General features: G+C 41.1%; 3 protein-coding genes across 4 annotated transcripts; 2 read left to right on the top strand and 1 right to left on the bottom strand.

Annotated features, from left to right (window-relative positions):
- Positions 1-11,364: 11,364 nt before the first annotated feature.
- LOC116190434 lies at positions 11,365-12,344 on the bottom strand. Its single transcript, XM_031520113.1, has 2 exons — positions 12,091-12,344; positions 11,365-11,997 (listed from the first exon to the last, which is right to left on the bottom strand). Exons 1-2 carry the CDS (start codon positions 12,248-12,250, stop codon positions 11,528-11,530), a joined length of 630 nt encoding a protein of 209 aa, XP_031375973.1. The 5' UTR covers positions 12,251-12,344; the 3' UTR covers positions 11,365-11,527.
- A 7,295-nt stretch (positions 12,345-19,639) lies between these two features.
- LOC116190435 (L-type lectin-domain containing receptor kinase S.1-like) lies at positions 19,640-22,122 on the top strand. The gene is made up of 3 exons (XM_031520114.1): positions 19,640-20,114; positions 20,312-21,509; positions 21,630-22,122. Exons 1-3 carry the CDS (start codon positions 19,655-19,657, stop codon positions 21,976-21,978), a joined length of 2,007 nt encoding a protein of 668 aa, XP_031375974.1. The 5' UTR covers positions 19,640-19,654; the 3' UTR covers positions 21,979-22,122.
- Positions 22,123-23,124: 1,002 nt separating this feature from the next.
- LOC116190436 (DEAD-box ATP-dependent RNA helicase 20-like) lies at positions 23,125-27,081 on the top strand. Of its 2 annotated transcripts, XM_031520115.1 has the most exons (10): positions 23,125-23,383; positions 23,513-24,015; positions 24,124-24,303; positions 24,395-24,556; positions 24,626-24,780; positions 25,006-25,098; positions 25,226-25,311; positions 25,391-25,617; positions 26,358-26,591; positions 26,698-27,081. In XM_031520115.1, the coding sequence occupies exons 1-10, from the start codon at positions 23,328-23,330 to the stop codon at positions 26,799-26,801; spliced, it is 1,800 nt and encodes a 599-aa protein (XP_031375975.1). In that variant the 5' UTR covers positions 23,125-23,327; the 3' UTR covers positions 26,802-27,081. The 2 variants fall into 2 exon arrangements, with proteins under 2 accessions (XP_031375975.1, XP_031375976.1); XM_031520116.1 differs by lacking the exons at positions 26,358-26,591; positions 26,698-27,081 and adding an exon at positions 26,118-26,198.
- The last annotated feature ends 695 nt before the right edge of the window (positions 27,082-27,776 follow it).

The raw sequence follows: 27,776 nt of genomic DNA, 5'->3' as shown, positions 1-27,776 counted from the left end.
TTGTCCACGAGTTTCTCAACGGATTCCGAGTGAGCTGCTCTGAGGGAGGGAGGGACTTCAAGGCTCCTATATATTTTTCACTCGTGTCGTGCTTCACCAAAGATCATCCGGATTGCCTAAGGCGGTTGTTTCTGAGCATCATAATATATAGGACACCCTCTGGGGAATTTGAAAGGAGGAAGTTGGAGCCTTAGGGTGTGTTTGTTTCAACTCAATCAAATAAGTGCATAAAAGTTAATTACAAGTTAGTTATAAGGGAAATGAATGGAAGAAAGAGGGAAAGATGAGAGATGAGTGTCTAGTAACTCAAGCCATCCAATCGAACCAGAATTCAGTAGTATAGTCCAAATGTCTTTAACTATACAAACCTTATTCCAGTATTCAAGATTTCTAATACCCAAGCCCCTTCATTTCGTGGATAACAGACATCAGCCCATTTCACCTTTGAACCCTCTCCTGTAACAGGCTCTGTGCATTTTTCCATAGGAAAACTCTGCATCTCTGATTCACCAGCTTGATAACTTTCGTAGGAACACAAAACTAGAACACCAATATGTCATCATGTTACAAATAACAGAATTGATTAATTGAACCCTCCCAGCATAAGACAGATATTTGGATGTCCAACTCTTGATTCTGTTAGTTATTCGGTCAATTAGGGTCTGTTTGGTTTTATGATGTGATTTTAGAATCATAATTTTGATTTTAACTCTACCCACTACACAACAAAAACACACGTTTCCCAAGTCAAATTTATAATATTATCTCATTTGTCTTTTTCTACAATCAAAATCAAAATCAAAATCAAACTTAATTTAACTCTGAAACCAAACGCCCCTTAGAGTCTCACGTGTTGCTGTTCAGAGCTTACCCGACACCAAAGGAAGACCCTGGGAGCGTGCTTCTTGCTTTGAAGCCTGTACAACCGAGCTGTGAAAGTCTCGGGTGTGCCTCCACAGTATAGCTCTGTCTTCTCGGGATCCACTCTAAGACCTTATAACCTGTAGTAACCTTCGAGAAGCAGCATGTCTTTTATCTTCTTGTTGTTTTGAACCAACAAAATACTAAAAAAATATTTTGGATCAACTTGAAATATTCATGAAATTTTTTGTACCACATGGGCAATTAATCTTTATATTATGAAACAAATTGAAAGAGAAAAGTATATAAAGTTTTATATAATAAAATAAAAAAAATTAAATTGCTTAAAAAAACAAAATAACAATATTTAAGCACTTATTACTTTCGTTTTTAATCGAAATTCGAATAGAAAATATTGTAAATGAAATACATTTGTTAAAAATATATATAAAAAAATAAACGGTAATTTCAACGAACTTATTTTTTTTATTTTCTATTCATAGAAAGTCGAATAAAAATATTATAAATAAAAAATTTAATGTAAACCAATTGTAGTCACAAGTAAAGAGATGAATTTATTCAAAGGTTTTTATTATGTCATATGGATGAGTAAAATGTAGGGATGCAAAACTCAAAAGAAGAAAGTAATTAACGAATTAGATTACTTCAGGCCCCGATTTTGATTGCATATTAACTCGAGAGCCACATCATGTATAAGGCATGCCAACGGCATGTGCCAATTTACGCGAAAGAGAAATATCATCAAATGATGGAAACGGAGTGGAAAGGGGTCAAATCCGCCATGGCCACTTCACCAAGCTCTGCCTCCGAGATTTTCCACGAACTTAAATCACAATGTAGTCCTCAAACTATTTGCATTTATTCATTTCCATCCTCGACCTTGTCTCAGTCTTTCTCTATAGATGTCCGTTTTCTCTTGTAAAACTAAATCAATTAGCTGCTGCCTCAATTCACTTCATCCCCGTGACACTTTAGCCTGGCAATAGAACGTTATCTTCTCTTGACTGTTTCGTACGATGATCTTTTGCTACGATGAACTGGCACCAAACCATACAATACGTTGTTCAAGAAATACACGATAAATTTAGAAACAAAACTTCAGTCAAGAATCCAAAGTGAGAAAAAAGAAACATAGCATTTCATTTCATAGAAGGTTTTCATTGCTGCAACCTCCTAGCTAGTTTGTAGTATGAGTAAAGCTGTGAGCCGAGGACATATTCGGGATGACAAAATCTGAGATTGGACTCTTCTCTTTCGTGCCCCTCTTCTTTTCTTCTCCGTAGCCCATTTGCGTCCTAGGAGGATGGGAATTGATAACAGGCTCAAGATATAGACTGCCTGAACGGTTGACAATGTTTCGAGACTCTTCATTAGTCATACCTCTGGGAGAAGACTTTGATGTGCCGCAGTTTACTTGCCAGCTGATGTGCTGTAAGCTTTCCTACAATTTGAATTTGGCCTCTCAAGAAAGTAGAAAAAGAAACTAAATGATGAGTTGAACGAAAATAAAAGCTGAGGTGTTTGTCAAGAGGATGTGTCGGGGTTCGAAGCCAATAGAATCTCCTTCTCAACCAGCGTGAATATTTCCCTCAGCCTGTGGGTGAATTTCTCAGTTATGTTCCAAGACATCATCCTCTGCTGGAACTTGGTGCTCTTGAGCCATAGAATACCACACATCCACATCGCACTTGCAGGAACTTTGAGTTAAGAACTGATTTCGCAATCTGGCAATGCATCTAAATAAAACAATACAGATGGATTATGGAAAAAAGAAAGGAATGGAACATCTCTGTGCTACTGCGTAAAGACTATCCTAGAAAATGCCCAAAACTGGTCCCTGAAGGGGACGTAGTGGAGTGCCATGCCTTCATTCACGGTCCACCCATCTTCATTTGATGTCATTTGCAGTGTGCAGGTCACTTCCCCTCCAAAGATCTGGACATGGCAGTTGAATTTGTAAGACACCGACTTCTCTAAGAAACCGAGCTTCACTGTCTTGCAATAGCAGCGGTTCCGTTAAGCAGCATTGACAGCCAGGATCCGGTAATATAAGTTTATCTGGTTGGTTCGTATTAGGAAAATAAAACAACTTAAAAATGGTAATCACAAAGTGTCAATAAAACCAAAAAAAAAAGTTCTTCAGGGTCAAATAGGCTTTCTGAAAGTGGGTATATTCTTTCTTCTTTGTTTCCCCTATTTGTTTTTGCCTCATTGTTGACAATCATGGCCAGTAACATGCAGGATACAGTCCTTCAAAATTCTAGCGCAGAATGGTACCAAATAAAGGAACCTACAGAGAAGCCAAGAGAGGCAGCTAGTTCTTGCGGAAGGAGATGATCAATTGGTAAAATGACATGTATTATTGACACTGGCGTTCCACATCGGGCCGTCAGCCTCCTGCAGGGAACGTGCAAAATTACCAAGCAAAATTATCCAGAACTGGAAGAGTTGCTGCTGAACCGAATAGCTGCTGTATGAAATAAGGGGTGGCAAGTTAAGTTAGGTTCGCCTGCAGTTATTAATGACGATGAAAGTGCCACTGATATACATAGGAAGGCAGGTATTACTTCTGTTGTCCACGAGTTTCTCAGCGGATTCCGAGTTGAGCTGCTCTGAGGGAGGGACCTTCAAGGCTCCTATAAATTTTTCACTCCTGCCGTGCTTCACCAAAGATCGTCCGGATTGCCTACGGCGTTCGTTTCTGAGCATCGTAAATATATAGGACGCCCTCTGGGGAATTTGAAAGGGAGGAAGTTGGAGCCTTAGGGTGTGTTTGTTTCAACTTGATCAAATAAGTGTTTAAAAGTCAGTTACAAGTTATAGGAAAGATGAAAGATGAGTGTCTAAATTACTTAATCATTAAGTCAAAAACTTTTTAATGAGTTAAGTCAAAAATTTGACGTAATAGAATAAGTTATTTTTCACTTATTTGTACCTTTTAACTCCTCAAAACACATCTCCTCATCCATATCAATCCTCTCATCTTCTTATACACTTCTTTCTTAACTAATTAGAATTAATTTATCAAAAGCCACCTTAGAGTCGCCTTCACAGGTTGCTACGGGTTTTTGCCTTTGCCCCCCCAGCGCAGAATAAGGACCGCACAAAATTAATTTCCATGCCAGTTTTACCGCGAGAGAGGAGAACTAGCTAGAGTCTGAGCTTTCCTTATTTCCCAGCTCTGAGAATGATCCTGGAGCTGTTCTGTGCAACTCCGACTGAGTGGAGTGAGAAGTAGCTTGCTCTTGACAACGGAGCTCTGCAACTAAATTTCACGAGTATGCGAACGTTGACAGTTGACACTGCGTATGATGTTCTGGTACCCAAAAGTACCACGAAAGGCAAGTTTTCAACCACTAAAAAAGTAACAGCAGCATTCAAACCTCAATCTGAACTAAATCCGGGATCAAGCTTTTTGCTCCGTTTAATTAAAACCAAACCAAATCAAACGGATTCAGATTCTTTGGACTTGAATTTTCAGAGGTTAGGTTCATGCAGCATGTCCTTTTTTTTCTTTTTCTTTTTTGGATAAGCGGTGATATATCATTGATCAAAAACTATTTACAAAGTACTAACATTAAATAAAAAACAGAAATAGCTCTGAACATCTAGAGTCCAAGATCCCTAGCTGCACAAGAATGAACCTTCTTACTCTCAAAATTGTTCAAGGACATAACTCTCATTTTTACAGGCTGAATGATTTGTTTGTACCAAGCTAGCCACCGAGGAGGTCTTCTTCTGGTGTATGCATGCATTTCGCTCCCTCCATATATGATAGACATATGAAGTCCATAGCAGCCTCAAAATGGTTGCATCAAGTCTCTTTCCTTGACAGTCGTGATCCAATTGAACTCGGAATCCCAGCCTGCAATCATCCTCTTTATCCCCACCCTATCGACAAGACTGACTCATATGCCCTTCGTTATTTGACAGGTGAAGAATAAGTGGTCCCTAGTTTTATCCTTTCTTCCACAATACTCACATTCAGGTGCTACTAGTGGAATGCCCCATTCCTTCATCCTATCCTTTGTACTTAACTTGTTTTGTAAAGCTAGCCAACATATAAAAGAATAGCGAGGAATATTTCCTTGAAACCAGAGAGCTTTGCTCCAGGAAACTCTCTCTCTTTTCGGCCTGAGGCTTCTCCATGCAGAAGCAATCGAGAAACTGCCATTTGAATTTCCCATCCATCTCACCCTGTCACATCCTCGTAGAGTTATATGCATTGCCAAGTCTTTAATAATCAGAGATTGCGAGGCAGTGGATCTCAGCCATACCCATTTTCCTTGTTTCAAGACAGTAGACACTTTGCAGGCTTGTTTATAGTAGGGAAGCAGTGATAGCCACTGGTACAGTAGTTTACAAGAGGCCCCACTTGCAAGCAGTTATCTGTCCAAAAGAAGGTATGCTCTCCTCTGCCAACGTCGGAGCAAATCAAAGGTTGTACAAAAGTTCTCAGCTGGAGAATCTTGCTCCAACTCCATAAGCAATCACTGGAAGGCTTAATGGACCACCCGAATCGAACCAGAATTCACTAGTATAGTCCAAATTTTTTTTACTATACAAACCTTATTCCAGTATTCAGGGTTCAGGGTTTCTAATACCCAAACCCCCTTCATTTCGTGGATAACGGACATCTGCCCATTTCACCTTTGAACCCCCTCCTCTAACAGGCTCTGTGATTTTCCATAGGAAAAATCTGCATTTCTGATTCACTAGCTTGATAACTTTCTTAGGCAACACAAAACTAGAACACCAATATGTCATCATGTTATAAATAACAGAACTGATTAATTGAACCCTCCCAGCATAAGACAGATATTTGGATGTCCAACTCTTGATTCTGTTAGTTATTCGGTCAATTAGAGTCTCACATGTTGCTGTTCAGAGCTTACCAGACACCAAAGGAAGACCCAAGTACCTCACTGGTAGATTGCCCGCTTTGAAGCCTGTACAGCCGAGAATGTCAGCTGTGAAAGTCTCGGGTATGCCTCCACAATATAGCTCTGTCTTCTCGGGATTCACTCTAAGACCTGATAACCTGTAGTAACCTTCAAGAAGCAGCATGTCTTTATCTTCTAAATTAGTGTTAGAATCATTGATGTGAGCACGCAGTTGATGCTTTTCAGATGCAAGACAAGACAACCATCATTTACAATAACCCGCAGCCATATAATTACAGATGTATGTCCAAAGGTACTTCCATTCCATGACAATATATGCCGTACCTTCTCATTCACTTCACTAGACATTCTCCTAATTCATTGGGAAACTTGGTCCAACAGCACCGCCAAGTCACTTAGCTCCCATATCTTCTTCTAGTAGTCCTTTTTGTTGCGACTGATATTCGATAGTAGAAGACAATATGAACGAAAAAAGCAAAAAAGACACACGGAATTGATTACCAGTTCGTCAGAAATTCTGACTACGTTTGGGGGCGCTGCCAAGCCAGGTATATCACTATTTTTGAGTTAGGGTTACAAGAGTTATAAACTGTTGTTTATAAAGGGAACAAACCCTAATTACATCACCAATGGGTCAATCTCGACCCGGATTCACAGTACTTCAGACTCCATAACTCAACACTTTTCCGGGGTTTTTTGTTTTGGGGGGGGGGGGGGGGGGGGGGGTTGGGGTTGCGTGTGTGGGTTGTTGGGGGTGTTATGTTGTTGGGAAAGGACTTCTCGTGGTCCAGTCCAAATGCCAAACAATCTAGTGAATGCATGTGGATCCTGCATGTATTCAGTAGTATATATGTCTCCTTTGCTAAATCCTTCTCTCTTGCTGGATGCACGCTAGCCTGCATGATATTGCAACTGTTATCCTCAGGTTGACTTGATGCTGAATCAAGTAGAGATTTGGAGCATAATCAGCAGCAGCAAACACAGAGAAGCCATCTTTAATTACAAATAGCCCGTTTATTGGTGGTGCACTGGCTCGAAGATCTGTTTAATTCACATTTCACCCTCCAACATTTAGGCATAACACAGGTATTGTGCCTATGCTCCAACGAAATTGGTCGATGGGATTCACAATGCACAAATTGACCATTGGAGCCATGGAGGGATAATATAACTAGGTGATGGCATGAAAGGAAGAAAAGGATTTGATGCTGGTGCTGTTGTGCCGTCTTCTTTCTTGACTTCCAGTGCTGGTATTTCCTGGCTTTGATGCTGTTTCTCCTTGCTTCTTTTGCTGATAGAACTTTCTTCTCCTTTGTATCATTGTTGAATTTCAACTTTGCCTGCAAAGCTCCTTCTAATGGTTCTTCTCTTCTCATCATTCTCCTCTGTTCTCGGTGCTTGCAAAGCACTCAGAACCTCAGCAAACTCAGATCAGACAGCTCTTTGGAATTCTCCAGTCAAGCAATAATTGCCTCATATCTCTTTGGCACTGAAACAAGTAGTTTTTGTACCAGCTTGTTATCACTTAAATCAGTCCCTAACATCCTTATCTTGTTTGCTATCTCCACAAGCTTGTCCGCAAATTGCTTCACAGTCTCACCCACTTTAAATTTGTAACCTTTCAAACTCTCATGAGATTAAGGACTTTCATACCTCTAATCTTCTCATCTCCTTCATACTCAGTCTTCAAGTAGTCCCATATTGCCTTGGCTGACTGAAGCCTCATTATCCTGGTGAAGAGGGTGGCTGATACTGCAGCATAAAGGCACGACTTTGCCTTAGCCTTCGTGGTCACCCTCTCCTTGTGATATCCTATCTGGTTCATGGTGGGGTTGTCTGGCAGGGCAGCAACTTCATAATCTTCCTCTACTGCGTCCCAAAAGTCAGCCCCTTCCATGTATGCTTGCATCTTCATAGCCCACGCTTGGTAATTTTCTCCATCAAACACAGGTGGTGTGATGGTGGAGAATCCTGTTGTTGACGCAGATGCTTCCATCTCCAAACTGCTTTCCTTCTCGATCAACTCCTCCTACTTCACAGATCCTTTAAGATCCTTCGCGGCTCTGATACCAGTGTTACTTCTTTAGCTTCAATCACTCTCGGTTTTTCACTCACACTCACAATGATTTCTCAGGTCTGCAAGTTTTGCAGAACGGCACACAAAAGAACAATGAGAGAAGTAGAAAGGAGATGAAGAAGGGAAATCTTCGAAACTGCTTATGCACTTACATACACCATCGACCTTTCTTACATATAAGACCATAAAACAACTAAAAATAACTGCTTCCTACAGTTAACATTTGAAATTCACAAAACAGAAACTGTCTAACTTCACTCCTAAGTTGCTGTTAACTACAACACAAGACAGACAACCTTAACTACTTGACTTTAGTTCAAAGACAGACACATGGTTGAGATTGATCAGTGATTGATCCATTCTCTTAACACTTTTGATAAATCAGGCCCTACATTGAGTCTGTCACCTCTACAAAAACCAGATGGCTTTTTCAGGTGTCACAACCCCTGCAGATCACGACCTAATGCTCTTCACGGTCTCGAAGACCACCACGGGCCATGCCAAAAGGAAAAATATATGCTTTGCTTCTTCTTGCAAAGGACGAGATTGTTGCAAGAAAGATGGTCAAGTACATCGAGCTCAGCACCATAGGCGTGTCCAAGGAATCACAGCTCCATACAGCAAAGGTTCTCAGAGCTGTTTCCGACGGCTTGTAGATGGCCCGCCACTTCAAAGCAGAAACCTTAATACGAGAGAGCTTTTGCCCGATTTCACCCCTCGGCTTTTGCAACTTCTGGAATCTGGTGTTCGGCCAAGCCCCTCCCTGGGGATTACCTTTCAGACTGTCCAATATTTGATTATAACTGCTTTTTATCTTTCTTCCTCTCTTACCCGGAGCTTATTTTATAGTGCGCTCTCCTTTCGTGGAGCTGAAGTGCAAAGATGGGAGAAAGACTGCGAGAGCTTTCTGAGAGGGCTTAAGATCCAGGACGAGGAGCGGGATCGGTATTATTATGGAGTCAGCCCCTCGCATTGATGAGAATTAGCATGTTGGATCATGGTCGGACTTCCAACCTCTTTGTAATTAAAGAGGTAATCACGGATCCATTCACAGCAAAAGAATGAGACCGGAACACGTACATAGCCTGATAGATTAATCGCAGGAGGAGGCAGTGGCAAAAACATGAAATATTCTTAGGTGGAGGCAATGGCAAACTCGAGCACGTAAATGCTAACATGGCCCGTCATGTGGCATTTTTGCTGAGATAGCCCCCGGAAAACTTGAAAATTGCACTCGAAAGAAAAACCATCTGAACCGTGCAGTAGTGTTGGGGGGACGTGGTGTATATTGGTAAGAGCTGCACATTTCAGCATGGTCGGAGCAAGGGAAATGAAATGATACACTTATGGGGTTTGCTTTGACGATGTAATTCAGAAATTAGAGAGCACCGATGAAGATGGAGAGAACACAGCAGTTCCCGTTTCCATTCCAGGATGCATAGGTGAAAGCAAGACCTTTATGTGAGCACCAACAGTATTCAACCAATCTGGAGTCTATTGCATCAGGCGCATGTTGCCGGAAAGAGATGAATATTGATGTCCCGATATAAATGCATTACCATATACATACTTTGTCATAGATTTTGATTGATTGCGAGTATTAACATAAAGAACTTGATGGTTTGTGTCCTGAGACGGCCCGTCTTTATATATGTCTCTTCTTGGATCTTCGTGTAATTGTCTCGTTTACTGACTTTCCGTATGTCTATGTAATAAATTTAAATAACTTCCAAAAAAGAGAAGACAATTATTAATAATTTCTCCATTAGGAAAACTCTTACCCAACCATCAAATTAAAGAAAGAAGCACGAAACAAGTATATACATTTATATGCATTATTATCTTTATCTATGATATTTTCTAAAATATCAGTATCTTTAAGGTTTTTATAGATATATAAATCATATTTAATTTTCAAAAACCAAATTAGTCTATATTTTTTTAGATCATGTATAAAACGTTATAAAAATGAGGCACCACTCACATAAACAGTGACCTATTCAGTTCTTAAACAATACGTTTACTACTAGAGCTATCGAAAATATGTCTACCACAAAGTGTGTTAAATTTTTTACTTTTTATTGTTTCACTTCAAATTCTCCATCTCGAAAGTATAGAAAGAATGAAAACCATGATAAACAATCTCAACTTTTCTTTTCTCTTATTTTTTATGTACATCTGCCTATATTCTTATGAAAAAGTCCTTTTTCGCTAAATTTCATCATTTGTCGTATGTATACAGCATGTTCTGCTTTGAATTTTTTTTCTTGATACATACTAAAATTGAAGGTGGGTTTTTTAAAAAATACGTCTATCATTAGACAAGAAGGTGAATTTTTCAATTATTTCTTTTTCTATTTGTCACTTATGTATGATCAATAGCTTTAGAATGTTCAGATTGCTATAGGAAATTTTATGAAATTTTTGGATTTTCTAATTTATGTATATATAATGTCAAAATTCAGAATAAAAAATCATGTTATATATACTCATAAGAAGGATGTCTTTTTATACTTCTTGAATATAGTTTTTCATGTGTTATTCGTCGTTTTAAATTACCATTAGCCATATATTCAATATTATATTTTTTATTGACTGTAAATTATTGTGATTTTTAAAACATTTAAAAATTAAATTGTGCTAAGTTTTTTCTAGTGCAACGCACGGACTCTACGACTATTATATATATAAATATATTACTAATCGTAAAGCCCGTACGTTGCACGAGAAAAAACATTACATAATTAACCTTTATTGTTTAAATCATAATTTATGATCATAAAAATATTATTGAATATTTGGCTAATGCATGGCAATTTAAATTGACGAATAGTATATGAAAAATCTATATTAGAGAAGTAAATAAAGACATCGTTCTAACTAATGCGCATGCATAGCAGAATTTTTTATTTAGAATTTTGACATGATATTATACATAAAATTAGAGAATCCGAAAATTTCACGAAATTTCATCTAACAATCCGAACATTGTAGAGCTATTAGTCCCACATAAATGACAAAAATAAAACTAAATAATTTTAAAACTCACATTCATGTCTAATGATAGACATATTTTTTGAATACTCACCTATAATTTTAATATGTATCAAGAAAAAATTCAAAACACAAGAAATTACATACATATGATAAAGAAAGAAAATTAATGAAAAAGAATCATTTTCTTAAAAATATAGGTAATATCTCGATCCGAATATGAATTAGCGGGTTAGGACTTAGGTTTGAACCTGAATTAGTGGGTTGGAGTTCGGATTAGAAGCAGGTGTAATTCGTGGATAGAAAAAAATTAAATTAATTAAAAAATGTTAATTTTTTTTTAAAAAAAAAGAAGAAGAAGAAGCGGATGGTCCTCGCAGGTGGAAAAACCCACCCCACTGGCCATATAAGGTCCGACACAACATGTAGTCCATCGTCCCCTCGATAATTTCACGTGTAAAGATTAAAAGAAACCGACACAAGATCCATACAACGATAGAAAGATCGTAACGGGCAAATCATGTATGATCGATCCTGTTCCATTAATTTACCTGTTCTTCAAGAAACAATCACATCCCAAATTCTCAATTTCCAGACCAGATTGTTTTGCTCAAGCATTTTGTGCATGATTCCTAATCCTACTCTCCATGTAAAATATTCTAACATTCAATCAATTCGTCCAGATTCTGTGGCGGTTCGGATGACTCAACTGCCCGTGGCTGCGGCAGCATGGGGCAGCGCACAGCACCCGAGGCGGGGGCAGCAGCCCGGGACCATAGCAGGGGTAGCAGCGTAATTTCCCCGCCCCGTTTTGAAACCCGATCGGAGACGACGGCCCCGCCGGCGGAGAACAGTACCTCGGCGAGTGGTTGGGAGAGAAGTCGGAGCTGGAGGCTGAGGAGGACGGCCGGGGGGAGACGGAAGCCGCCTCCTTGGCGAGCGGCGCCAGGACTGCTCTGATCTTCATAGGCGACGGCGCAGTCGATGATGATTCCTTCGACGGCTTCTCGTACTCTTCCAACAGATTCGCAAGCTCCTCATCGGACTTGACTGAGACCAAGGTCTCCAGGTCTCCGCCGGGCAACTGGCACCTCAGAGTGACGGAGAATCCGCAGAACTCCACCAGCTTCGCCATCAGCTCTGCAATCGCGGAGATCCTTGTCAGCTCGAAACGCCGAAACTCAAAGTAGATACATACATATACAAGCACGTACGAGACAAACGACGACTCACCGGAATAAGAAATGGACCGATGAACGGCGAGCACTCTGGTGAGGCCTCCAACGTAGCGCAGCTCGCCGTCCGACTTGCGAGGGAGGATCCTGCCGCCATAGCTGCACAGGAACTTGACCGTCTTCTCCGGCTTCCTCTTCATGTCGATCTCTCTAGCCATAGATTCTTTCTCTGACTTCGACTTTGCTTTTTCTCGGACGACAGAGAGAGAGAGAGAGAGAGAGAGGATCCGTTTCAGTTTGGTTGGCAAGTAAACCTGCGAGCTTTGCCTCTTTTAGGGGCGTATTTATAGCGGGAAAGGGAGAGAACTTTAGTGGGGCCCACGGAAGGGAAAATTACTCAATATATTTGTTATTATTATTAATTTTTGGACCAAGTTACTTAATACTAATTAATAATAATTACTGCTAAATTAACATAATTAAATTAAATGACCATTTTAAACACGACCCATGTGACGCGCTGGCAAACTACGCTTTGTATGAGCAAATTTTACTTGCAATGGGAAGCATTGAAATTACTTTGGCAAAATGGGAGAAGATGCCGTAATCTGATTGGAAAAAATAATTTTTTTAAAAAAATATTTTTATTTGATGAAAAAGAAAAATTGGTAGAAACGGAATGTTCGGCTCGTCGGGCGGGGGAGAGGGGGCGCTATGCTTGGCCATTGGGGCGGGGCTTGGTGGCGGTATGAGGTGGCCGCGCCTGACAATAGGCGTCGCTCTTTGAGGTAGGATATGTGGCAGTCTGAGGGCCAAAATTTCTCTTCCACTTTCGATGAAGAAGTTTAATTCTTTTTTTTTTTCCCCTGTCCTTTTTAATATAAATAATTCAGGGACGCTTCACATACTTCCGAATCTGACATTGCTATTTTTCTTATAATGAATAAATTCGATACCGGTAGAATAAATGTTGCCTTCGCCTATATTGGTTAATTAAAATGAAAATTGATCTGATACGAATTAGAGAACGTGTTATATTAATGTGCTTCGAGGCCGTATACAAGCTTTCGATAGGTAATGACATCATAGAGATCTTAGAGATCAAGTGTATGCTCTCTTAATAACAATTACTTAGAAAGAGATATCTTCTATCCGTACCTTTACGACCAGCTGACGTCTCGAAACAGCCTTAACATTCTCCCGAAAGAAAAGAAAAATCACAACCTTAACATTATGCGTTTGCCGGGTAAAATTTCTCTTTGAATATTATCGACAAAGTGTCACTAATTAATCTTCATGCATGCAGACGCACATGGGTGGTGCCACTGCCTGCAGGGGGAAGGGGTGGATGATGTGGGGCCCCGCGATACACCAACCAATGAACCATTGCAAGATTTGCACAATGGATCGATCGATCATTGCCAATGTTCCCATCAAGGAAAACTACCATCCCCATATTTGGTCTCGAAACTGTCGAGAAGATAAAAAGGAATTTATAAAGGCATAAATTATGGGATTTTATCATCATATATATTTTATCAGATAAAAAGGAAATATTTTAGAAAATATTCTGGAGAGATATTATGATATTTTAGGAGATATTATGATATATTTTAAGTCTATATATATATGGTCTTGTACGAGTTGTAAAAGGTGTCTCGGTGCCGCAAAATCCTGAGTCCTTAAAGACAGGCGAGAGAGAATTTAGAATCACAGAGTTGGTGATGGTGTGATCTTCTTGAGAAATTTGCCGAGTTATATTCTTGGAGTCTCGGTTTAGAGTGAGAGGATGAAGAGAGTTGAGAGATCGAGTTAAACTCTTATCGGGATTAAGTTCTGTAATGGGGGTTGAGATTGAGAGACATACCTGAGAACTATAATCTCCTGTTTATTAATCTAGTGGATCCTCCGACTCTGTTCGTAAATATTTCCATGTTAAGGATTTTATCACGTATATCCGATGTTCGATTTATTTTTTTCTATTATCTCATCTCGTGTTATAGGTATCTCGTCACAATAATATGTAATGATGAATTGTTCCACCAAATCGTTCCCGAGCAACAAAAATAGTCATTCTGTAACTGTTGGGAGGACGAAGAGAATCTAGATAGCCGGATATTATCAAACCTTCACCTTTGACATTGAACAGTGCGTAAATAAGCTCGCACATTACTATGGCAAAACTATTTGGATAGGAAACAAAACATCCTCCGCCAATTTTGACTTTTCTATATTGATTTTCCCGCGTTCAAATATGAGGATATTATCATAGCATAGTACAAGATTAGTATATGCTCTAGTGGGAGGTATCGAGATAGTTTTCGAATTGACTAGTATTCTTAAAATTGACCGACATATTGAGGCCTTCCACGAAATCTAGACATTCTATCTATTCGTGGCGGGTGACATGGGAATTGAAATGGACAGTTCCATCTGATGAATAGATGCCCAACTAACTCGAAAGAAACCGGTCGATCTTGTGGGAGAAAAAAAAAAAAAAGAAAGGAATTTCTGCCGACACTGTCGTGGGGAATGGAATATTGGAGTTGGAATTCAAGTCATTCGTGAGCCAAACGGGGCCTAAACATGGGCAGCGCTAACCGGGTGGACGCGTGGCGGAGACAGGGCCTTCACATTGCCACGGAGAGCAACGGCAGTAGGGCCGTGGGGGTGACAGAGGCCCGACGCGTGGGCCGCAGCCAGGAGCTACCCGCCACTTGGAGGACATGGACAATTGGAGATTCACGCTTCAAAACTCACACCGCGGGACCCACCCGGTTCGTGTGGTTCCTTCAGTTCGGTCGATGAATCTGTTAGCAGTTGGCATCATCATCGTCATCTTGTCCGACGACCGCTTTTGTCTTGGCTTTGTCCTTTTCCACCGTCCGCGTTAACCGACAAGACGCAATCCCAACATCCTCGTTGGCCATCGCGAGGTGGCGGAGCCCGATTCGGTGATCCAATTATGTTTCTTTTGCGGAATACTATTATCTATACAATTATCGTTGGATCGGAGATCAAATAGTAAATTCAATTGGCTTTTCATTCATCTTCTTCCTTCCTTCTCGACATCTTTCTCGCCCTCTCTTTCCATCTGATTCCAATGCATTGGCCCACTTTCTCCTTTTCAATTTTTAATTTTCTATTTTATTTTTGCATTTTTGTGTAAAAATGAATCGATATAATTTGCAGTGTTATCAAAACCGGACCGGACCGGGCGGTTCGACCGGTCGGACCGGAAACCGGACCTATGACCGGTCCGGTTAGCTAAAAAAACCTAAAATGCATAAAAAAACCGGTGAACCCAAAAAATCGGCCGGTTTTTGGGTAAACCCATCGAACCCAATCGAACCGGCCGGTTTCATGGGTTCAGCATTTTTTAGAGGAAATCGGGCGAAATTGAAGGAAATTGGGCGAAATTGAAGGAGATCAGGTGAAAACCTAGTCTTCATCCCTCTTCAGTTCAATCGGATCTTCATGGTCCCTCGCAATGGCTGCCCCTGCAGTCCACACCTTGACCAAGCCTCCCCCACCATACACGTCTCGATACGTAGCCGTCATCGGCGCCGGAGCAGCAGGCCTCGTTGCGGTTCGAGAGCTCCGTCGAGAGGGTCACCGGCTTCGTCTATGAGCGGGAGAGTCGGTCGGAGGTACATGGGTCTACACGCCCAAGTTTAGTCATCGGTGGCTTCATCAGTTCAATCTTTTCTTCGCCAGTTCGCCTCTCTCACCGTCTGGTCCGTCTTTGTTGAGCTGATCGAGCAGAGGAGGTTCAAGCTTCCTTTTCTCCTTCTTGAACTTAATCCTTTTTTTTTGTGGCAAAATGGGTGACGACAAGGTCTGGGTTTGTGTCTCGGGATCTTTACTAGTTCCTAATCACTTGTTACTGGGGCCTGTGATTTTGAGGATTATTGTGTCGATCGACCCACTATTCCGGTGTTAAACATGTCTTGGGTGGCTGCAGATGTCGAATGGGGATACATACGAGAAAAACCATGACGAAATCGATTTGAGTTCTTTGGCAACATAAGAGGGAAATATTGGAGAATCCATTCTAACATTTACGGGAACGGGAGCACAAGCGCTGGTAGAGAAGAGAGATACAGCCTCTGGTTTGACACGGCTGAAGATTTTTTTCACCAGTACAACATCCTCTGGACTAACTTTCAGATCATGTAAGCTTCTATCTAATTATCAAAAGTGAATTTTTACTTGTTCCTCTGCTTCCATATGGCTTTAGCTCTTAGTTCCTTTTTTCGTGGAGAGGAGAGCTGATGTTTGTTTACGATAGTTTAGATTCAAATTCTCGGCTTCAGGGGTGCTTCTTTCTACTGCAAATTGCATATCTTCAACGGAGTCTATTTCAATTGGGATTAGTAATTATTAGAACTGGTATTTGTTTCCCTCGATGATTGTTGCAATATAACCTTCATTGGTCTTTCGAGCTATTGCTCAGTTGAGTAGAAAAGTTTCGATCTTTACTTTACTCCTCTGAACTGCAGTTGAACAGAAGTGATTCATGGATCAATTTTATTATGACCAGTAGAGCAGAGGCCCCTGTTTTTCTTAATTTATATTACTATTTTTTGTGTTTTATGTTATTTTCTTAAAATAATAAATATTTATTTATTTTATAACTAAACAAGCGGTCCGACCCATCGAACCCCCGGTTGAACCCGTAAACCCATGAACCCATAGCTCAGCCGGTTCGATATCCGGTCCGGTTCTGATAACACTGATAATTTGCACATAACATAACACAACAACAGAACGGAATATTAAATTAGGAAACCGTATGTAACACAATTAATTATATATATTTTAATAATTTTGTTAAAAATGTTAATAATAGAAAATAATATCTAATTTTCAAAATTTTCACGTAGATAGTTCATTTTTATCTTAAAATTTTGCACGTAGGGTGGGTTCTTTTTCTAATATCGTATATGCTCTTAAAATACAATTGGCCGAACCACTTCTTAACTAAGCAATAAGAAAATCATCACATGGATGTTAGGAATCTATACATACTTAATAAACTATCAATCATCGATAGACTCAATCCAAATACAAACTTAAAATGCACGGACATAAACAATTCCGAACATGATGGGAGGCTAAGCTCGAGGTTGAGCTTTCATCCTATGCTAAAACTAAGAGAAAATCTTAAATGATTCTACCTCATGTTGACGTGGTGAAAAAGAACGAATAAGAATTCTTTAATGAATAATAGTAATTATCCGAGTGATTAGCACCAATTTTCTTATTTCATGCAATTTAATTGATGTTTCCTCACGCCACATGGCGATGCAAGTTCACCCAAAAACTTCTCTAAAATTAGGCAAGAGCTTTGGCAATATTAGGCTTATCATTGTTTTTCCTTTTATGTCTTCTTCTTTTTTCCCCCTTGAAAACAGAAAGCATTTAGGATAAATTAATAACTACATTTCTACTAGTGCTACATGCACATATTTAATTTCATTTTAAACCTGAACTCATGTATTGTTTGATATTTCTAAATGTGAATAGATTTTTATCTTATAATAAAATTATGATTTTCTTATAACACCTAACCTGATTAATTAAATTAAAAAAGGAAAGAGAAAAAGAAATGAGCGAGAGAGAGAAGAGAGGGAACACGAGGAGGAGAGCGAAGAGGAGAATATTGGCAATGTGTGGTTAAGAAATTATTATTAAAATGAAAATTACGCCTTTAAGCTCCTCTTAATTTAAGAATGTTTAAGTGTAGAGTAAGAGGAGATAGAGAAATTTAAGAAGAAAAAGAGATGTTATATAACATTACTAATATATTAAGAATTAGTTCTTTTCAAATTGGTTGATTACTTTTTTTTAAATGAGTAATTGGTTGATACTATTTCAATTTTACAATTTCAAGCACCCAAAGAATAGGGTATATTTATCTTCATTATAGTAGGAGACAGTATAGACTAGAAACGTGCTTATGCTACGAACAAAAAAATTTATAAAATGATTAAAATGACACGATATATGTATATTGAAAAGTAAAATTTACTTCTAGATATGTTGTGATATTTCACACTCAGAGAGATTTTCTAATGAAAGTTCATTAGCTATATATCGTGGCAAGAAAAGAGAGTATAAAATGGAAAAAAAAAAAGGGGAGATTGGTGGAGGGAAGATATGGGTAGTTTTCATGCACATAAAGGTGAAGTGCTCAAAAAACATCAAACGGTTTAGAGAATTGATGCTTATTATGTATTTATCTTATGGAACGGATCAAACTTGAATATATTTATGTTTTGGTATCCAATGAGGTTGGAGCATGTAATGTTGAAAATGGTAGAAATTGAATCACTTTTTTTTTAGATTCTATTTACCCATAATATAACCGATAATTATTATTATTAATTATAAGTATCTTACTAAGGGCATTTTTGGAAATTTAAAGGCACACCAAAGAAGACTTCCCTCTTTATTATAGATATAGATGGAAAATAACAAATAATAAAGTAGACAGATGGCTGTGCGAGATCGTTATTGCTGAATTATGGGGAATTAAATATGATTTTGAACTTTGAGTGGGCTCTAGTCAATAGGCGTATCACAGTCGAGGTTGACTTTGAACTCGTCGGACGTCTTGCCTTAAATCAGGACGCCGTGGCTACACAGCTTTCACCCCTTATTGCATCGACTCGCGGTCTCTGGCCCAAGGAGTGGGAAATTTACACTGTCTACACGCTTTAGGAAGGCAATGCCTTGGTTGATTGGCTCGCTCGACAGTTATTGGAGCTTCCATGAGACTTTCATGTTTTTCATTTTCCTGCGAAGGGGATTCGGACTATCCTCTCGGGCAATCTTGTTGAGGTCTCCATGCCTCATTTTTGTGTAATTTAGGTTTTTGTTCTTAGGCTCTGCCCCTTTTCCCAATGAAAAGAAAAGAATAAAAAGCTCGACACCAGCGCCTTTTGGTAGATAATCTCAAAAGGAGAAATTTCTCCCTGGGCTTTTCCTCTCAACCCATGCCCAGAAAAGGCCCAATCAAATTGGGGGACTTGCAGTCAAGCCCAATAAAGTGCTCATCGTTAGATCTTGTCGTCTTGACATGGGGTTTTGTCTTCTTCTTCTTCTTCTTCTTTTTTCCCCCTTCTTCTTTTTTGGCATTTTGTGTTGTTGAATTCATACTTCATAGGTTCCTCTATGGATGGCATTCGTGTTTATGTTTTGATCTCACCTTCACCTTAGATAATAAAAAGAGGGCAACCCGAATCAGTGTGTTTCTACTTTGTTTATGCGAACAAAATCAATCTTACGTCGTGTAACTTAGAGAAGAGTGTTACCACTGTGCTGAGCGCTCAAGTATTGTCTTTTTTTTTTTGTTTTGTTTTTTTATTCAGCAAAAAAGACAATAGGACGAGTACGTAGTGAGCTTTCTGGATTACAAAACTTCCTTTTGTGGAAAGTTTGCACGGGAGAAATGAATTGATTATAATTAGATTTTTACTGGGATAGCTTCGGTCGACGTAGGAAAACAACGGCAGTGATTGACCGTACCGTACAAAACAGACAGCCGTGCAGCCCCACACCGCAGCCTTGGACTTGGACATAAAGTAAGCAAACGATGATGATAATAAATCAAGGAAATGTCAACAACATCATCATCCTCCCACTCTCGCCTAAATTCGATCGACCCAGTTCTCCCTCCTTCTCCAGTCCTAGCCGCCGGCCGCCCACCGGAAGAATCTGCAACCATGTGTTCGCGGCTCTGCCCCATCATCATCTACTTCCTCTTCGTGATCCCCCGCCCCTCCCTTGCCCTCGACTTCCTCTTCGACTCCTTCGCCGGAGCGGGCAATGCCACGCAGATCCTCCTCATCAACGACGCGAGGGTGCAGTCGGGCGTGGTCAAGCTCACTAATGACTCCGTGCAGTTCTCCCATGGCCGCGCCTTCTACCCTTCGAGAATTGCCATGAGAGCTCAGCCCAATTCCACCTCCGTAACCTCCTTCTCGACCCAGTTCGTCTTCTCCGTCCTGCCGCAGATCGCCACCAGCCCTGGCTTTGGCCTCGCCTTCGTCCTCTCCAACTCCACTTCTCCCTCAGGTCCCAAATACTCTATTCTCCTTTATATGAGCTTGCGGCAGGTCCAAGAACATGTGTGGAAGAAGCTCGGTTCGATTCGTGGTTACGAGCTGATCATAATACTGCCTCTAACAGAAATCTCAGACGCCCTTGATATGTATGTTTTGCTTGAATTTCTCTTATTTTGGTCCATCCCCACCCCGTTTGGTGTTCTTCAGGTGCTCTGGCGAGTCAGTACTTTGGTCTGTTCACCAACGCCGCAGTTCCCCCTCCGGCTCCACTCTTAGCAGTCGAATTCGATACAGGGAAGAACCAAGAACTGAAGGACCCCGATGATAACCATGTCGGAATTGATCTCAACAATGTCGAATCAGTGGTGATCCAACCTGCAGGGTACTACAATTCGTCGGGCGACTTTGTTCCGTTTCGCATGAGGACTGGGCAGAATGTCCATGCATGGATTGAACTTGATGGCAACGATTTTGAAATCAATGTGACGATTGCCCCTCTTGGTGTTTCTAGACCATCGAGGCCTTTGATTAGCTATAAGGATCCCAACATATCTAATTATGTGTCCCAGGAGATGTGTGTCGGGTTCTCCGCATCGAAGACTAATTGGGTCGAGGCGCAGAGGGTGCTGGCTTGGAGCTTGAGCGACGTGGGAGTAGCTCGCGACATCAACACTACTAATCTCCCTGTTTTCTTGCCTGAATCTTCTTCCCCGGGTTTATCTGCTGGTGCAATTGCCGGGATTTCTATTGCTTGTGTGATTTTTGTGCTAATCGTTGTGTCCGGGTGTTACTGGTATTGGTGGAGGAGTAAGTCGGGTGAGCAACAAGAGGATGAGGTCGAGGATTGGGAGCTCGAGTATTGGCCTCACAGATTCCCCTATGAGGAACTAATGCGAGCAACTGATGGGTTCTCCAGCAATAGGCTCCTGGGTTCAGGTGGTTTTGGAAGAGTCTACAAAGGAATCCTAGAAAACAACTCTGAAGTCGCAGTTAAGTGCGTGAACCACGACTCGAAACAAGGGCTGAGGGAATTCATGGCCGAGATCTCGAGCATGGGCAGGCTCCAGCACAAGAACCTAGTACAGATGCGGGGTTGGTGTAGGAGAGGCAACGAGCTACTGATCGTCTATGACTACATGCCCAATGGAAGCCTCAACAGATTGATCTTCAATAAATCCGAGAAGCTCTTGGGATGGGAGCAACGCCGGAGGATCCTCTCCGATGTCGCCGAGGGGCTGAACTACCTCCACCATGGGTGGGACCAGGTGGTGATCCACCGGGATATCAAGTCCAGCAATGTGCTGTTGGACTCCGACATGAGAGGGAGGCTCGGAGACTTTGGTCTTGCAAAGTTGTACCAGCACGGCGAAACACCGAACACCACTCGTGTAGTGGGGACGTTGGGGTACTGTCATGACCATAACTAGCAACTAGCAGTTAGTAGTAGTAAGCATATAAAATACCTCTTGCTGAATGCTTGATAAGATCTTGAGTGGACTTACCATGTGGTCGTGATGACATGCAGGTACTTAGCGCCTGAGCTGGTAACGTCGGCGATGCCGTCTCAGTCGAGCGACGTATACAGCTTCGGGGTCGTGGTGCTGGAGGTTGTATGTGGGAGGAGGCCGATAGAAGTCTCTGTCAGATCAGATGACGAGGTAGTTCTGGTCGACTGGGTAAGGAGCCTGTACTCGAGGGGGGCTATCAGCCTGGCAGTGGATGAGAAAATAAAGGGAGTGTGCAGCACACAGGAGGTGGAGACGGTCCTGAAGCTCGGGTTGGCCTGTTGCCACCCTGACCCCACGCGAAGGCCCGGGATAAAAGACGTGGTGGCTCTGCTTCTTGGTGGAGATGAGCCTCAGATTCCTATGTGAATATCTCATAAATTTGTATCTACTTTTTGTTCACAACGCTCTCTACTCCAATATTTTCTACTTGTAAGTTCGTCATTGTACATGGAATCATAAAAATGGGAATTTAGCAGACCGATGTTAATCAGATCCCTTTTCGAGTCAAAACCTCGATGTCTGTCTCCTCGGCGACCATTTATCTGTCTTCTGGAGAAACTCTGTCAATGGTTCGAGGAGAGTCAGATACTGTCACGTACATGCCAAACCTTGAGGCAATCTCTTTCTCAACAGCAAGGCTGCAGCACCAGTACATATATATATATATATATATGATAGAGCAAGCTTTGGCGTTGATGGAAAAACCGAAGATGGATATATCAGCTTTTCTGCGGTGGAATGGCATCGTCGACAACTATCAGAAGTGATATTCAACCCCGTACGCATGCTATGCAGGCAGATCGGGGAGGCCAGGAGTTTAGAGGAGCTTGGGACAACATTACTACTTTGTAAAACGGGCTTAGTAACCCGTCCGGGCAACAGATGTTGGCTCTCTGTGGACAGCTCAGTCTACAATTTTTGCCATAACTCGCTTAGTATGAAGGCCGTGCGCGAGCATATATATATATATATATATATATAGTAAAATTGTTCGAGTTGAGATCTTATTCTCGAGCGGATGCGCCTGTGGAGCTTCCAAACTGTTACGTGCTGCTGCTTAACTTTTTCGGCAGACCATTGGAGTACCTCATTTTAAATTATAACAAAAATCCATTTAATATAATAACAAAGTTCAATTCTTACACGTTAAAGAGCAGGTCGATGCCGGAAGGGGATTAGGACCGTTTGGATTGAGAGTTAAGTCACTTTAATTTTGATTTTGATTTTGATTGTGGAAAAAAGGCAAATGAAATGTGAGTATAAATTTAATTTGGAAAACGTGTGTTTTTGTTATATAGTGTGTTGAGTTAAAGTTAAAATTAAAAATTTTTAAATGAGAAATACATATTTTTATTGTGTTGTGTATTAAATTAAAGTTAAAGTTGAAATTAATTCCCTTTCAATCCAAAACCGCCTTAGCCTCGTCGTGTTTTCACCCGAGGAATAGTCGACTGAGTAGATATTTTCGGTGGGGTCCACCAAAGACAATTGTATATGGTCTGCAAAGTTACCGACTAAAAAGCCACCCTCCATTTCTTTCTCCAGATTCTGGTGCCAAAATTTATCCCCGACGGCCAAACCCTAGCTCTGGGCAGAGGAAGAAATCAATCAAAGCAAAGTGGAGCCGAATTTACCTGCTCTTTGACAGATAAATCATCGAGTTTCTTGGATCCGCATCGACTTGTTCACCGCAAGTGATTAGCCCAACCGCCGTCATGAACCCGGTCGATCCGAGATATGGCGACCCTGCTTCCTACCGCGACAGGAGAAGGTATGTTCTGAGTTGTTATCGAGGCTCTGAATCGATACTTCCTTTATTTGGATCCAATATGAATGCAGGGGTTTTGGTTTTTTTTTTCTTCTTGTGTCCTCTGATTGGTGTTCTTGACGTGACTTGCAGCGGAGGCCTGGCGATTCCACCGATGACGGGCAGTGCTGCTGGTGGCTATGGCCAGGGAGCCCCTGCTCCGGCGGGTTTTGCTTCTTACCCGCCCTTTCAGCCTCCGGCAGGGAGGTTTGATGTTGGTCGGGATGGCGGTGGAAGGATGGTCAATGGGCACGTTAGAGACAGAGGAGGCCATTCGGATCATGTTGGGAGGGGCTTTGGTGGTAGGGGTGGAGGACGTGGTGCCGGTGGAAGGGGATTTGATGGCAGCAGAGGCGGTGGAAGAGGCGGAAGGCATGGTGGGCCACTGCCTAGAGGGGACCTGGACAACGTCTCTCTTCCAAGGCAGGATTTTCGTCACCTGGTGCCTTTTGAGAAGAACTTCTATGTCGAGAGTCCTGCAGTTCGTGCGATGTCTGAGCACGAAGTTATGACGTACCGCTCGAGGAGGGACATTACAGTCGAGGGACATGATATCCCTAAGCCTATTAGAATGTTTCACGAGGCTAATTTTCCTGGTACTCTTGTTTTGCCCCCATTTCTCAAGTTTGTATTAGATTATTGTTACTGCTTCCATATTGTTTGTTCATTTGTGGTTGATGGGTGCTTGTCTCATCAATTTGTAGATTATTGCCTTGAGGTGATTGCCAAGTTGGGTTTTGTTGAGCCAACTCCCATTCAGTCCCAAGGCTGGCCTATGGCTCTAAAAGGAAGAGATTTAATTGGCATTGCCGAGACGGGTTCTGGGAAGACTTTGGCGTATCTTCTTCCGGCATTGGTTCATGTCAGTGCGCAGCCACGTTTAGGTCGGTATTCAGTTGGTGACATCTTTCAATTGGATTTCTGAGATAGTTGGATGGGTGACTCTTAACCTGCCGTATGTATTATTTTATTCAGTTCAAGGTGATGGTCCTATTGTGTTGGTACTTGCACCTACTAGAGAGTTGGCTATGCAAATTCAACAGGAAGCCTTGAAATTCGGATCACATGCAAACATCAGGAGTACATGTATTTATGGTGGTGCCCCCAAGGGACCTCAGATTCGTGATCTCAAGAGAGGTAATTGCAAAATTCTGCTGGATAGTTTCTTCAATATGGGGTTTCCAGACTAAATATTTCTTCATGTAGGTGTTGAGATCGTGATTGCTACTCCTGGGCGTCTGATTGACATGTTAGAAGCTCAGAATACAAACTTACAGAGAGTGACTTACCTTGTCTTGGATGAGGCTGATCGAATGCTTGACATGGGGTTCGAGCCTCAAATAAGGAAGATAATAGGACAGGTATGTTTTTGTTCGGAAAGATGTCATAAATCCCATTCAGTGAAGATGAGTGAAAAATCATAAACTTGTCTCTTTAAGGAAAGATTAAGGGAGGTGTCATTTACCCAAAGGAAGAAATATTCATGGGCTGTATTATCCTCACCACCTTATTCTTGTCGCTCTTGGATGCCGTGTGAATTTTATTGGGTTTTGTCTTTATTGCTTATTCTACTTTTCTTTTTACAGATTCGACCAGATAGGCAAACATTGTACTGGAGTGCCACATGGCCAAGGGAGGTCGAGACTCTGGCTAGACAATTCCTGCGTAATGCATATAAGGTTGATCTTGTTTCACCAATATACATCTTTATGATTGCAGGCAGTTGTATTTGCCTCTAGAATGTAAATATTTGCTTAATAGCTCATCTTTGGTAAATGGTCATTAAATATTATGATGTGTATGTAGGTGATCATTGGGTCTCCTGATCTGAAGGCAAACCAATCCATAAATCAGGTGGTTGAAGTAGTGAGGGAGGTGGAGAAATACCACAGGTTTGTGCTTGGTAATTATTCACTTACTAATTAGAAGGTAATGTGCTGAGATAATCTCGAGTATCTATTTCTCATGCAGATTAATCAGGCTGCTCAATGAAGTTATGGACGGGAGTCGAATCCTGATTTTCATGGAAACAAAGAAGGGATGCGATCAAGTCACCAAGCAACTGAGAATGGATGGGTGGCCAGCGCTATCCATCCACGGAGACAAGAACCAGGCCGAGAGGGACTGGGTCTTGTCCGAGTTTAAGAGTGGCAGGAGTCCTGTGATGACGGCCACAGATGTTGCTGCCAGGGGTCTTGGTAGGATTACTGTGTATTAGGAATAGGAGTCTACGTCTCTCATGTTTCGGGATTCCAGAAATCCAAAGGATAGGCGAGTCTGCCGGCTGCTCTCCAGTTTCCCAGTATAAAGAATGTGGTTTGGGTCGAGGGAGGTGCCATTTTTTTCAGATTATCTTCTTAGCCCACAACCACACATCATTCTTTTGCCAGTGAGATGAGATCTTAAAAGGCAAAAAATCATGGCATAATTAGAATGTCCCGTGAGATGTATCTGCTGCATTACTGCCTGATTCTTTTGGTTAGTGATGCATTTTACAGAGAACTGGCCTGGTTTCAGAGGTTTTGTGTGTTAGATCGACTGCCTGATCATTTTATTTGGGGGTACTATATTAACACTGGCAAATGCACAATGGAACTGTATGAAATGGCATGACCCTTGCTTCAAGTGTCTTAGTCTGACAGTTGAGGATGTTATCATTGCCCATCCACAGTTCACAAAGCTGGTTTATCGTTGGCAGGCCGGTTGACTCAGAAAATTTGTATGCTTAGTTGGATTGGATTTGGAGTGAGTTGGTGATGGAGAAATGCTGCTCCTTATCCCTGCGAAAAAGGTCAAGGTGGGCACATTTTAAGTGATGGAATGTGTTTATCGTTAAGTTTGATCTCTTCTTGGATCTTCAGGGAGTGCAGGGATAAGGAGTTATGGTGTTTCTATCACGGGTCTTTATCTCACTGATGCGAACTTTTTTGAATTGCAGATGTTAAGGATATAAAATGTGTGATCAACTATGATTTCCCAACGAGCCTGGAAGATTACATCCATAGGATTGGGCGAACAGGCCGTGCAGGAGCAAGGGGAACTGCCTACACTTTCCTCACGGATTCAAATGCGAAGTTTGCGAGGGAGCTCATTAAGATCTTGCAAGAAGCAGGGCAGGTTGTGTCTCCTGCTTTGTCCAACTTGGCCCGATCATCAGCTGCCTCCCGTGGAGGTGAATCGGATTTTTCTTATCGCACTCCAATGAACAATTTGGCGATTCTTTGCAGCAGGGCAAATGTGGTGTTGTATTGTTTAATGTTTTGAATCTGGTATTGCAGGTTCTGGTGGTGGGTTCCGTTCAAGAGGACGAGGTGGCTATGGGAGCAGGTCACTCATTTCGGGATCAAACACTGTTCCTGTCGGCGGAAGGAGGCCTTGGTAATCTGGGAAGATACATCTATGTCGGCTTTCCGTATGAGTCGGCATGACTTATTGTTTGTGCCTGTATTGCAGCTGCAATATCTCTACTGTCAGCTGTCTATGTTTAGACTTCAGTGTAGTACAGTTGTAGAGGAAGTAATGTCTCTGCTCTGTATGATTTTTTTAAGACAAGTAATTATTTTGCTCGAGTCGCCAGATTAGGATCCTTTCCCGTTGCATCTGTAGTTCACCTGGAACAAAGAAACCATCTATATCAATACAAACTTCAGCACTATACAGTCGATCGGGTCCGGTTTCCTTGAACTGTTTGATGATCTACTCTCTTTTGTCATGTGTTGTGGATCTGAATCTTGTGATGGCATAAAATTCCACCGTCCATTGTAATGCATTACCACTAAGGTAGGCGGTCTGAACCGTATCCCATCTTCTCCACTGTCGTTGCATACTCAACCTCTCTTACTTTGCGTATTAAACTTAAATTATATTAAACTTAGTGGGACATATATTCTTTTCTTTTCATTCTTTTTTATATTATTATTATTTAATTCTCTAAGACTCGTTTCAAATCTCAATCATTATTTAACTATTCATTTATATTTTTTATTTATTTATTTATAAACTCGTCTCAACCAATATGTAGCGAGTACCGAATTTGATGGGACACCTGCATACCCATCTTTCTTCCTTAGTTTTTTTTTTCTTTTTGCTTTTTCAAACGTTTTCAATCCAATTTAATGCATTTGTCAAAAACAATATTTAATTATGTGTGTTGAATATGTTAATTTCACATTGAAAAAATGAACGAATATTCATAGGTTTATATGAGACTTGAATACCACCACTTATCAATTTGAACTTTTAAGTGAATATGGACTCAGATCCATATAAGCCTATAAAAATTTAATATGGTATCAGAGTCAAGTTAAGCGTATACACGCCCACGCGTGTGTATGCATTCACACCACGTCAGACTCAA

This window comes from Punica granatum, unplaced genomic scaffold, assembly GCF_007655135.1.
Source record: "Punica granatum isolate Tunisia-2019 unplaced genomic scaffold, ASM765513v2 Contig00436, whole genome shotgun sequence".
Taxonomy (NCBI): Eukaryota; Viridiplantae; Streptophyta; class Magnoliopsida; order Myrtales; family Lythraceae; genus Punica; species Punica granatum.
Note: the sequence above shows the minus strand (reverse complement) of the source record. Positions and strands in the feature narration are given on the sequence as shown.